The sequence below is a fragment of the Trichechus manatus genome, unplaced genomic scaffold (genome assembly GCF_000243295.1).
Source record: "Trichechus manatus latirostris isolate Lorelei unplaced genomic scaffold, TriManLat1.0 scaffold00053, whole genome shotgun sequence".
Classification (NCBI taxonomy): Eukaryota; Metazoa; Chordata; class Mammalia; order Sirenia; family Trichechidae; genus Trichechus; species Trichechus manatus.
In genome coordinates, this window is record NW_004443989.1 from 6,281,335 (window position 1) to 6,295,355 (window position 14,021).

Below are 14,021 nucleotides of genomic sequence, written 5' to 3' on the forward strand. Positions count from 1 at the left end.
TTAATCCCATGAACTCTGGAGCAGACACAGACTCTAGTTTCTACTAAGGACAGTGAGGCAAGTCTTCCAAAGTGCATTAACTGGAATTCTTACACAGCGGCATTTTTCCCTTTAACTTGTACACTACAGCCTAGTTGATTAATCTAGAAATCTTAACAGTAGTTTATTCCGTTTAGATAGAAATTGTGATTTCATTGAGTGGACCATTTTTGACTTCCGTTTTTAATTCTGTCGACAAGACATGCCTGGCCAGCTCAATCCTATTTTAGGGGCAACAAAACACCTTCAAACAATCTTCAAAACAACTCAGAGCTTGTTGATCCTTGCCAATTTGCTCTCTGTTTCTTGAACTGGCATGCATGGGGGTTTGCAGTTACTAAACTCCTGCCTGAAACATTCTTTCTTATACTTTACCACTTAAAAAATCCAGTCATCTTTCAAATATGGCCTTCTCTGTGACATGGTCCCAGTTCCTCTTCTCACCCAAGAAGAGTATGGTGTTCTTTCTTTTATATTTCCATAATGCTTTATACATACTCCTTTATATTAATAAATAATAATACTGCTAGGTAACTTAGTGTACCTACTATGTGCTGGTTCCTGTTTTAAACACTTTAGGTTAACTCTTTAAACCCCACAGGGAAGGGTGGTAGACACTATTATTGGCTTTATCATACAAACGAGGAAACCAAAGCACAGAGAGGTTAAGAAACTTGCCCAAGGTTATACAGCAAATAAGTGGCAAAGGTGGAATTTGAACCCAGGTAGTCAAGCTGGAGAATCAGAGCTCTTAACTACTTTCTAATTAATTCTCAAAAATAGATTTTTTTTGTATTTTACATTGTATTGTACTATATTTTACAGGGCCCTGGTGGTGCAGTGGTTAAGCATTTGGCTGCTGACCAAAAGGTCAGCAATTTGAATTCACCAGCAGCTCCTTGGAAACCCTATGGGGCCATTCTACTCTGTCCTGTAGGGTCGCTGTGAGTTGGAATCCACTCGGTGACAACAGGTTTATATCATTTGCTTATGTGTCTGACTTCCCTTACGTTGTTTTTGTTAGTTGCTGTCAAGCCAATTCCAACTCATGGCGACCTCATGTGACAGAGCAGAAGTGCTCAATAGGGTTTTCAAGGCTGTGACCTTTTAGGAGATTGCCAGGCCTGTCTTTCAAGGTGCCTCTGGGTGGGGTGGAACTTCCAACCTTTCACCTAGTAGTCGAGTGCTTACCTGTATCAAGGGATTTGTTATTTCTGCATCTCCAGCATCTAGTCTAGGCGTGGCATATAAGAGAAATTTTAAAAGATGATTAAGGGAAATAATTAAAAAATGAACCTGATCTGTCTGTCCTAACAGCAGATCTAAAAACCAATAATGAAAGGAACAACGGCTAAGACAAGAGAAAAAGAGACTGCCTCTATTTCTGCTCAGGAAAGGAGCACCTAGGATGGTGATTTGTACATCATAATTCTCTGACAGGCTGATTAAAGAATTCCAAAACCTCATCCTCCCTGTCTCCTTCTTTCCTTCCCTTCCTCCTGCTTCTGTCTTCTCCCACTCCTCTCTCTTTTTTCCCTCCTCTGTTTCTCCTTCTTCATTGGTTTATTCAAATTAATATACTAGCTTGTATCTTGAAAAACCAAGTTAATGGAGCCAACACTTTCTGGGTGTCTACTATGGGGTCAACTCCATGGTAGCCTGCATGAGCTTCCTCATGCTGCTGTAACAAATGGCTGCAAACTCAGGGGATTAAAACAACACAAATTTATCATCTTACAGTGCTGGAGGTCAGAAGTCTGACACAGGTCTCACTGGGCTACAATCAAAATGTCGACAGGGCAGTGCTTCTCTGGAGGCTCTGAGGAGAATCCATTTCCTTGCATTTGCCAGCTTCTAGAGGCTATCTGCATTCCTCACCTTGGGGCCCCTTTCCTGTTTCAAACCCAGTAGGTGGATCCTTCTCACATGGGATCACTCTGAATTTGTTTCTGTCATCACATCTCTTTCTCTGACCTCTGCCTCTCTTTTCCACTTTTAAGGACTCTTGTGATTACATTGGACCTACCCTGATAATCCAGGATGATCATACTAAAGTCAGCTGATTAACAACCTTAATTCCCCTTTTGCCACGTAACTTAACTTATTCATAGGTTCTGGGAATGTGGACGTCTTTAGAGGCCATTACTTTACCTAGCAGATAGCCTTCTGTTTACGTAATCTCTTTAAAGCCTCCCAGTAACTGTTTGCTGTAGGGGGTCTTATGCTCATTCTACCACAAGGAACATAGAACCTGTTCTAGGTTAAGTACTTTGCCAGAAGTCAGAGGAATGGCAAGAAAGCCAGAATCTGAGCCCAGATTAATTTTAGCTTCTTGTCTCATCCTTTTCCAGATACGTGATATGTGACACTTCCTTTTCCATAATTTGAAGAAAAAATACTGCATATTGGCCCTGGTTGTGCAGTGGTTAAGAGCTCAGCTGCTAGCCAACAGGTTGGCAGCTTGAATCCACCAAGATGCTCCTTGGAAACTGTGTGGGCAGTTCTACTCTGTCCTATAGGGTCACTATGATTTGGAATTGACTTGACGGCAATGGGTTTATGTTATATATCAGGAGCTCTGGTGGTGCAGTGGTTAAGCGCTCAGCTGCCAACAGAAAGGTCAGCAGTTTGAACCCACCAGCTGCTCCATAGGAGAAACATGTGGCAGTCTGCTTCTGTAAAGATTTATAGCCTTGGAATCCCTATGGGGCAGTTGTACTCAGTCCCATATGGTTGCTATGAACCGGAATCAACTCGACGGCAGTGGGTTTGGTTTCTTTGGTTTATGTTGTATGTCATTAAATTAGAAATAGGGTCTTGGTTGTTGGTTTCAAAAGGTATATGGAAGCAACAACAGGACTCACCAGACTAGAAGCTTTCCCCCCTGTACCGTCCCAGGAATCACAAAATCATTTCCAAGTGCCTGCTACTTTAAGGGCCAGCAAGATGGCAGATACTTCATGTTCCTGGGGCTGTAAAACACCAGGAACATTTTAAGGAGGTTAGACTCAGGGGGAGTGTGGATGACATGAGCTTACTCACAGCAAGGACACCGGGTGTGTGTGTGTGTGTGTGTGTGTGTGTGTGTGTGTGTGTGTGTGTGTGTGTGTGTGTGTGTACGTGTGCTTGTGTATATCTTTGAAGTATCTTTTTTCACTGTGCCTTCCCAGTAGACAGTGCACATTTATAAACACTTCCAGGACCCTGGATTTTTGTCCCTGGCAGGATAAAGACTCAATCAGACTACATTGCTGTAACATTTTTAGATCCTGCAAGTCAGAGATAGTAGCCTTTCTTCCCCGCCAATCTAAGACCCTCTGAGCTGATTACAATAGACTGACTTTGACAGGAGTAAACCAGAGGTGTTTTGTGGTGAGGATAAAGTAACTGTCCATCCGCACTAATAGCAAAAAAGCAGGAGTTAGTCAGTAAAGGCAAACAACAAGGAGCCAGGGGACACGAGCAAGTTGGTTTGCAAAATGCCATTGTGGAGCTGGCTTAGGAGAGGATGAGATCTGAGGTTGTTCACAGACTGTTAGATAATTATTTGTGACAGAAAGTTTCTCCCTTTTATTTATGTTTACTTCCAAGATGGTTGTGTTAAGCTCTTCCTCAGTTCTGTTATCTCTCTGGCCTCGGGGACGTGCCTGTAATATTAGTGGTTAGAAGCCCCTCTGCCCGTAGTTCCATCATCAGCTCAGCTAGCTGCTGAAACAAACAGCCCCAGATCTCAGTGACTTAACACAGAGGGTTGTGGATGCTCCTTTTTGGGTGGACCTCCTGGGTACCTGTCCTCAGGGTCAGCAGTAATTGAGTTCTGGGCTCTTTCTTATTGGATAACTCCACCATCTTGGTAGTCTTTCTTTTTTATTTGTATGGATAGGTATGAAAGATAGCTCAGGAGATTTCAGGGGCCAGACCTAGAAGTGGTGAAAATCTTCCTACCCCAATTCTGTTGGCCAGTACTTAGTCATGTGGCCAAAGTCACTGCAGTGGAGAAAGAAGCACAAGGGCATGGGTGTCATTGTGACAAATAGCCAGCAACTCATAGCATGGGCGATTCTTTGCTCAAAGAGCCTGTTACCACAATCTAAAGGAGAGGTTGCAAACTCAGACGTCCAGAGGGCAAGGCAAGTGCATAACTGAGTCAGGTGAGCAGAGGCAGTTCCTTAGGGAATGGCAGAGACAAGGGCAACTCAGAGAGGTGAACTCTATGTAACACAATAATTCAGCTTTTATGAAAGACTACTCTGGCTAAACTAACTGTGTCTGCTGGCCACGCCCACCCCATACGGTGCTCGTTGGCAGCCTGTGGTCTGGAGAGGAAAAAAGCCTTTCTCTGAAAACAAACTCCAAGTTGGGTATATTTTTGAATCCATACCTGTCAGGAGAAACATAAACCTGGAGAGCAGAGTTCTGCATAGCAGCAAAGAAAGGGAAACTAAAAAGAGAACCGCGTATAAAGAAGGGTGATGTAAGGATTTGCTATTCATGCATGAGGTTAGAGCAGTGACTTCTGCATGGAGGACAAAACTGTGGGCTGTCACTTCAAAGGGATGCTTGGTGTCCTACAAAAGCAGCCCAATTCACCCCACCTCGGGCACTGATGTTCTGATTCTGCAGCTGATCCCAAGCTGCCAATTCCCTCCTGATCTTGTACTCTCTGACTTAGTTGCCCTTTGAATATTTCTGAGCATTGCCTACTCCCTGAGCAGTTTTATAGTAGCATCAAAAGTACTATTTTGATGATAATTGGTCAATATCTACTCTAGGGGATATCAGTGTATCATGTATATTCGTTTAAACATAATGCATAAAACAATAATAATAGGACTAGCAAACATTTATTGAGCAAACCTTTATTGAGCAATTACTATGCGTCAGGTACTACTTGAGTCTTTTTACAATAATTAACTCATTTAATCCTCTTAATAACCTGTAAAATACCGTTATTATTCCCATTTTATATCTGAGAAAACTGAGACATTGAGGGTTACTAGCCTGAGGTTACCCAGCTGGCAAATGGTAGAACCGGGATTCATACTGAGCGATTGTGGCTCAGACATGTGATTACTGTCTGTCTGAAACATGAATCTGTCTTCATAAGCTGGCTGATTGTAATTTTCGAATAGTAGGAACCCTCCGGTGATCATAGCATTTGTTCATTGCTGATCTTCAAAGATGTATCAGTTGCCTATTGTTTATGAGGTGCAAGCTAATGCATAAGTAAACAAAAGCACCATAAAAGTGGACCATTATTGCTGTGGCGTTAGGATAAATTTGGAATGCTGCTCATACCGTATATTCTGGAAACATTTAAGAGGGATGGGGGAGAAATTGCCCAGTAACAGTAACATCTGATGATATTGGAGAAGGAGCTCGCCTAGTTTCAGAGTAACATCCAAGTACTAATGCTTATATCAGTGGGGGACATTCCTTCATATCCCACCACCAATCTTAGTGCAATTGACATTGAAGAGTGGGTATCAGTGACAAGTTGATTCACAAGTATTGTTTTGAGTTTTGCTAGAAAGTCAAGGGACAATAGCAGAAACTAGAACACACCACCATGATGGACAATCAAGCCTTTTTTTTCCTACATTTTATTTATGTTACTGTTGTTGTTGAGAATATACACAGCAAAACATACACGAATTTTGTTTGTTTGCTTTTTTTAGAAGCTGTGAATTAGTCTGTTTTTTTTCTTTTTTTTTTAACATAATGCGGTTTTGTAATTTTGGAGGTATGTTACAGGAATCCTAGAAATGCAAAAAGGAATTCATGTGGAAGCAAAGACTGTTTGTTAAAAGGATGAGTCTATATTCTTCTCCACTTAATGATATAATCTTTATTCGTCTTCGTGATCTAAGTGGAAAGGTTCCATTTGTGTGTTTGCTTTCCCTGATCCCCCCAAATGAGACAAGACTACTCTGCATGCTGACTTTTATATGCTCCCAGAGACACCTGTAGCGGCACTGATGGTTCAGTGGTAGAGTTCTCATCTTCCATGTGATAGAGCCAGGTTCTAGCCAATGCACCTCATGCACAGCCACCACCCATCTGTCAGTGGAAGTTTGTGTATTGCTATGATGCTGAACAGGTTTCAGCAGAAATTCCAGGCTAAGAAGAAAGGCCTGGTGATCTACTTCCAAAAAATCAGCCAGTGGAAACCCTAGGATCATAATGGTCTAAACTGCAGCCAATCATGGGGATGGTGCAGGACCGGGCAGCATTTCGTTCTATTGGGCCCGGGGTTGCCATGAGTAGGAGGCTGACTTGACGGCAGCTAACAAGAAAGAAACCTGTATTTTTCCATGAAGGAAAAATTTAATTTTGGTTAATCTGTTCATTAAGTGATGGTTTGTAAATTCCTCTCTCCTTTGGACGATAATTTTAGCTAACTCTTGTTGACCGCTTATCCTGTGTGGCACCATTTCTATTACTTGATATGCGTTATTCCATTGAATCCGCACAATGTATTATTTCCCACATTTTTCTAGATGAGAGAACGGAGGCCCACAGTGGACATGGAAAATGATGAGTTACACAGCCAGTAAATGGCAGAGCCAAGAATTTGACCCAAGTAAAATGATTATAGAATGTGTTCTTTTAACCACTACATTATAGTGTTTCTCTGTAAGCTTCGGGGCAATGCCTACCAAAGTGCTAACTGAATCCTAGGATTTTAATGAGTATTTGTGAATGAATGAATGCATGGATGAGTGAGTAAATGAATGAATGATTTCACTAATTCTTACCTCAGTAAGTGGCACCTGCCCAGGAGGGTGGATCATACTCTTATGTTATAAAGCACTTAACTGAATTTTGACTGACGGATGAAATGACCCAAGAATTGTGTGCTCCCTCTCTGTCCTGGATTCTCATGCTCCAGATCCCTGGAGAAATGTCATCTCCATTAATACCTATGGGATGAATGGTCTACTGGCCCAGGATTTGAGGGCAGAATTAGCTGATTAGAAGGTTAAGGTATAACTGTAGGCACAGGGTGCCTGGAGGCAACCTTTGAACATTTGCTGTTTAACTGAATTAGTGTTGGCAGTTATAGATTTTCTGCTTGCAAAATTGCCAGCAAATTATTCTGAGTCCTGCATCTGCATTCTGTAGATGTGCTTCATGGGATGTCAGCATTGTGATTTCCTCTGAAGTGATCCAACCAGAGCCTGCTCTTGACACAAGGGAAAATTTTATGAGCAGAACTGCACAGATGCTGGACTAGAACATCCTTCCCCCTTTTATTTGAGAAAGATGATGTCAACCAAGAGGATGACTCCACCATTTCAGTTTCTCTGATGTTTCTTAGGCCACCACACCATGAATCTCTGGAGATTGATTCTTGCTATCATTCCTTAGGATTCAGTGCATTTCAGAGGACTGGTATTTACAGAAGGAGCTCTAGTAGGACAGTCATTAAACACTTGACTGCTAACTGAAAGGTTGGCAGTTCAAATCCACCAGTTACCCCATGGGAGAAAGATGTGGCAGTCTGCTTCCATAAAGATTTACAGCCTTGGAAACCCTATGGGGCAGTTCTACTCTGTCCTATGGTGTCGCTAGGAGTCAGAATTTAACTCAGTGGCAATGGCTTTGGTTTTGTTTTGGCATTTAGAGAGGAGCCCTGGAAGAACAGCTTCCAACCTTCCCTGCACTCCTTTGAGTTCTTTGGTGGAGATGATAATGAGTTTTCTTTGACGGCCTTTGTGCAGTGGTTAAAAGTGTGTGTTCTGGTATCTAAGTTTGGTTTTCCTGGATGTAGACTGTAAGTCATATATCCAACTGCAAGTAGTTCATATGGGAGATGATCTCAGAAAATATCAGTAGGGGATGAGGAAAGAGAAGCCTGCTAAAGAAAGATGAGTCATCAAGCCAGCTACCATTGTGGACGACTGGAGATCAATTCCAAGTGGAAACTGGAAGATAGAGTTATCCCACCCGAGGGATGAGGGAGTTGGGGTATTTACACACCAACTCACAGGTGATTGGTAGAGTGCTGCTTCTGGAGATGTTAATTTCCAAGCATTTTCAGCCTGCATTATGCTCAGATAAAACAGCCTTCCTCAAGTTTTAGAGAATTATCTTAAACAAAGAGATACTAAGTCCTGCCTTGACATGGAAGTCTTGGGCATGGGCGGACAGTGACTGACCATGTGCCAAGTGAGAAGATATTAAACCTGGATTCAAATCCTGGCTCTCCCCTTCCTAACTGTCTGATCTTGGGCAAGCTTGTTAACCTCTAGAGTTTTATATCCTTCCTTTGTAAAATGCATCTTGGAATGAAACATACTTCATGGGGTTGTGGTGGAGATTAAATGAGATAATGCATATAATGAGCTTTGCACAGTGCTTGTTATATAAAACCCATTGCCTTCAAGTTGATTCTGACTCATAGTGATCCTATAGGACAGAGTAGAACTGTGCCATAGGATTTCCAAAGCTGTAATCTTTACAGAAGCAGACTGCCACATCTTTCTCCCACAGAGCGGCTAGTAGGTTCGAACTGCCAACCTTTCAGTTAGCAGCTGAGCTCTTAACCACTGCACTACCAGGGCTCCTTGCTTATTTAATAGCAACTGTCATGTTTTGGATTGTGTCCCCCCAAAAATGTGTGTATTAATTTGGCTGGGCCATGATTCCTGGTACTGTGTGATTTTCCTGTATGTTGTAAACCTGCCTCTATGATGTTAATGAGGGAGGATGGGTGGCAGTTGTGTTGGTAAGGCAGGACCTGATCTACAAGACTGGACTGTGGCCTGAGGCAATCTCTTGAGATATAAAAGACAGAAGTGAGCAGTGAGACAGGGGGACCTAATACCATCAAGAAAGCAGTGCCAGGAGCAGAGTGCATCATTTGGACTGGGGTCCCTGTGCCGAGAAGCTCCTAGTCTGGGGGAACACTGATGAGAAGGCCGAGAGAGAGAGAAAGCCTTCACCTGGAGCTGACACCCTGAATTTGGACTTTTAGCCTACTTTACTGTAAGGAAATAAGCTTCCCTTTGTTAAAACCATCCTCTTGTGGTATATCTGTTGTAGCAGCACTAGATGACTAAGACAATGACCTTATAGGACAGAGTAGAACTGCCCCATAGGGTTTCCAAGGAGCACGTGGTGGATTCGAACTGCTGACCTTTTGGGTAGCAGCCGCAGCTCTTAAAAAAGTACTATGCCACCAGTGTTACATGCTTGTTATATAGAAGAGCTAAAAAATGCTGCCTTTCATTTTTTAACTATTATGGAGCATCTTCTCTGTGCCAGGGTATATAGTGGGTGCTTGGTATAAAAAGGTAGTTAAAAGGGGTAATCCCTATCTTCACGGAGCTTGTACTCTTTGGTTACTAAACCTTATGACTATTTCTTACTGCATACTAAAGATTTCATGTTTCCCAGGAGAGGGCCACATACTTTTATTACAACACATTTAACTTTATTTTTGACACCTGTATGAAGTATCCTAAGGATTTAGGACAAAACTGAACTTTTGTAAGCAATTATAAATTTAAAAATTTATAGTTACCAAATTTACAGATATATAAAGAAACTGGTGAGATTAATTTTAATAATATATCTAGCCCAATGTGTAAAATACTATTTCAACGTGTAATCAATGTAAAAATTATTCATTATTTTACTTTTTTGTATTTAGTCTTCAAAATCCAGTATGTATTTTACGCTTAAAATATCTCAGTTTTGGACCAGCTACATGGCAAGAGCCCAGTAGCTACATGTGGCACATGGCCTCCATATTGGACAGTGAAGGTCTAGTGGGCCCTAGACTCTTTTTAGAAGCAACTTCTAATGGAATATTTTAATTTTCCTTCCCCCCTCTTCATAGATGACAGTGCTCCTTTGCATGTATGATATTGAAGTTGATTTTAGCCCAGGCATCATATAAAATTGACAGTTTCTGTAATGAAATTTCACACATGGAAACCATGGTGAGAATCTTAACAGGTGTAAAAATTTGACAAAGTTATTCCTTTAACTGCAACTTAATGGAAACTGCAGCAGCTGTTCTCATTTGCACGTTTTCCAAATCTCACTGCCAAAGCGAATTGTTGGCAGCCACAGAAGAAGTATCAACTTACCTCTTCGTTTGGGAGATGAAAGTACAACCTCAGCTCATTTCTAAAAGTCATAGATTTGGTAAAAGTTTGCAGGGCAAACACAGAAGTCGCTATTAAAATATTGATGTCTTCGATTTTCTCAGGTGCTGCTGCTAACATCTGCAGAAGATTTGGATTGCACTCCTGGATTTCAGCAGAAAGTGTTTCATATCGAACAGCCAGCTGAATTCATCAAGGACCAGTCGATTCTAAACTGTAAGCAATGTCACTTGACAACACTTTTGGCCTGTTCTCCTATTTGCATTCTTCCCTGTCTAGGAACGTGTCTCAGTATGTGCTATTCCCTAAGTGTTTTCTGATCATTTTTCTTACGTCGCTGCTTGACCCAGGGTGGAAGGTCTTGACTTAGGGCCTTGCCAGATTTGAGGTGAATAGAGTGGTCAGTGTGTCTCTCCCTTGAGTATTTTATCATTGGCAGGCATTCACCATCTGCCCCCAGGAAAGGGCACTGTCCGTCTCCAATGTGAGTACCGCACGGCATACAAGAAATGAAGTCTATTTCCCCTGGGCAGACCCCTGAGAACAAAACAATTGCCTTCCTAGACTGGTGTCCTATCTGGAGTTTCCCATATACAACATTAGATGAAAATAATGGTGACAGCAGGATTGTGGCTTCTGGGAATTTTCAGACACCAGAATTCAAAACTCTGTTTATTGAAGCTAATAACATGGTCTTCAGAAAGATTCAAAACCTTTATTGGCTATTCTGTGGATTAAAATAAAATCCTACATGATTCCAACTGATTTCCTTAAAATGTGTACCTCTCATGTCTGTGACTATAATTTCTTCCTATTTTTAATGTCAATATTGTATTATTTTATCTTTATGAGGGCATAGGGTATTTTGCTAAATGTATAACAAGCACAGTTTTAGTGCAATAGAATTTAAAATTGATGGTAGACAAATAACCATTTAATTGTAGGCTCTTAAGCACCATTTTTTAATATTTGTGGGATAGAAGATATGAAAACAGTGGTTTAATTGCCTGGATGCTCTAAGTCCCTTTAAGGAAAGTAATTGCCCGTTTGCCATTATGGTCTCAGGTTTGCCTTCCAGGCTAGCCACGTTCTTTCATGCCTGTGCTATGTGGCTAGCATGTTTAAAGAAACAGAAAAAAGAAAAGGAAAAAAAAAAAAAAAAAAGGCCCGCTTGACTGGATCTTTCTATGTGGCTGAAACACATTTTAAGAGTTGAAAGGAACACAATAATGAAGATGCAATGCTGGGCACCAAGGGAACTGTCCAAGGTGAAGCCCATGCACACGTTGATGCAATTACACCAATGAAATCATTGCAATAATTAGAGTCTGTAATGACAAGGTGCAGAACTCAAAGAGTGAATTCTAATATGTGATTTCATGTTAATTTGATCCCTGAGCATGACTCCTGGATCAGACTGACAGGAACCCTCATTTGTCTTTTGAATATTGTATTTATCAGAATCAATATATTTCAAATGGAACTTGGTTTAAGAGAACAATTTTTCTGCCTCTCCTCTCCTCCTTCCTTCTTTCATCTGTTTTTTTTCCCCAAGCGATTATCCCAAATGGCATCTATGTTAACATGCTTGGAAATAGGAAGCCACCCTGAGTATGGAAATTAATAGAGTTGGTATGCAAAGCAGGCCCATAAATGTGATTGCTTCTGTAATCTTCAGGACACCAAACAGCTTTTAATTCACCTCTGAGAAGCTGGAAACGATCATACTTTGGGGGATCTTTTTAATTTAAACTAGACCGTACTGTACATTCCAATATCACAGTTCTGTGTTTTGTTTTTGTTTTCTTAATCCTCTTAGTAATTAAGTGGGTTATGGTTGTTTGTTCTGTGTAAGCTAGTAAATGCTATTTGGAATTGGGTTGATCATCAGTGATTGCACATTCAGGAAAAGTCAGTGATATGGGGACAGAGGACATTTAAATTTTATATTTGTGTGTGAGCTGTTGGGTCAGCAAATTCTGACCAGCCCCCTCTCAGTGAAAACTTATGTCCATGCATGTTACTAGGGTGAAAAATGCAAAGACTGGGTCTGATTAGGTACTTTTAATTTCATCTCAAAGCAATGAATATAGGTTGTCTTATTTTCTCCGTACTGTGAGACGTGGGTAATTTCCACCAATATCCCTTCTTCAGAGAAATGTTGTGAATAAAAGCCTGTTGCTGTCAAGTCAATTCTGACTCTTAGTGACCCTATAGGACAGAGTAAAACTGCCCCATAGGGTCTCCAAGGTTGTAAATCTTTATAGAAGCAGACTGCCACATCTTTCTCCTGCGGAGTGGCTGATGGGTTTGAACCACCAACCTATAGGTTAGCAGATGAGCGTTTAGCCACTGCACCACCAGGACTCCTTATGAATATAGAGTCACTATGAGTTGGAATTGACTTGACAGCAACGTGTGTGGTTTATCTGGTACCTAAATAAGGACGAAAGCTTTCACGGTCTTGAGAATGCCTGCTATGGTTTGAATTGTGTCCCCGCAACCCCAAAATGTAAGTAGTAAATCCTAACCCCCATACCTGTGGTTATAATCCCATTTGGGAATGGGTTTTCTTTGTTATGTTAAGAGGCTTTATCAGGGTAGGGTGTATGTTCAGCCAGTCAACTTTTTTTTTTTTTTTTTTAATTATTTGTGTGTTAGGTAAAAGTTTACAGTGCAAGTTAGTTTCCCATTCAAAAATTTATGCACAAATTGTTTTGTGACATTAGTTGCAGTCCCTGCAATGTGTCAGCACTCTCGCCCTTCTCCTTTCCACCCTGGGTTCTCTGTGTCCATTTGCCCAGTTTTCCTGTCCCTTCCTGCCTTCTCGTCTTTGCTTTTGGACAGGTGTTGCCCTCTTGGTCTCGCATACTTGATTGAACAAGAAGCATGATCCTCACATGTGTTATTGTTGTTTTATAGGCCTGTCTAATCTTTGCCTGAAAGGTGGACTTCAGGAATGACTTCAGTTCTCAGTTAGCAGGGTGTCCGGGGGCCATAGTCTGGGGAGTTCTTCCAGTCTCTGTTAGATCAGTAAGTCTGGTCTTTTTGTGTGTGTGTGAATTCGAATTTTGTTCTACATTTATCTCCCTCTCTGTCCAGTACCCTCTGTTGTGTGATCCCTGTCAGAGCAGTCAGTGGTGGTAGCTGGGCGCTATCTAGTTCTTCTGTGTTCAAGCAGGTGGAAGCTATGGTTCATGTGGTCCATTACTCCATTTGACTAATATTTTCCTTGTGTCTTTGGTTTTCTTAATTCTCCTTTGCTCCTGCTCCAGATGGGATGGGGAAAATTGATGTATCTTAGATGGCAACAAGCAAGCTTTTAAGACCAGACACTACTCACCAAAGTAGAACATAGAACATTTTCTTTATGAACTGTTATGCCAATTGACCTAGATGTCCCCCAAGACCATGGTCCCCAGCCCTCAGTAACTTGGTCCCTTAAGGTGTTTGGATGTGTCTAAGAAGCTTCTATGGCTTTGCCTTAGTCGAGCTGTGCTGACTTCCTCTATATTGTGCATTGTCTTTCCCTTCACCAAAGTTACCTTTTGTCTACTATAGAGCGAGTGATTTCCTCTCCCTATCCCTCCCCTCCCTCATAACCATGCAAGATTGTTGTTTTTTTCTGTGTGTGAGCTTTTTCGTCAGTTTTTATAATAGTGGTCTCACACAATATTTGTCCTTTTGTGATTGACTTATTTCACTCAGCATAATGCCCTGCAGATTCATCCATGTTGTGAGATGTTTCTCAGATTCATCATTGTTCTTTATCACTGTGTAGTATTCTATTGTCTGTACATACCATAATTTGTTTATCCATTCATCTGTTGTTGGGAACCTAGGTTGTTTCCATCTTCTTGCTAC

General features: G+C 41.4%; 1 protein-coding gene across 3 annotated transcripts in view; it reads left to right on the forward strand.

Annotated features, from left to right (window-relative positions):
- The window catches only part of CDH13 (cadherin 13), a 1,198,041-nt gene that overhangs the window by 226,000 nt on the left and 958,020 nt on the right, over positions 1–14,021 (forward strand). For all 3 annotated transcript variants that reach the window (XM_004377722.1, XM_004377723.1, XM_004377721.2), the window contains exon 2: positions 10,262–10,373. In XM_004377722.1, the coding sequence (XP_004377779.1) occupies positions 10,262–10,373 (112 nt within the window). The remainder of the gene's footprint in view (positions 1–10,261; positions 10,374–14,021) is intronic.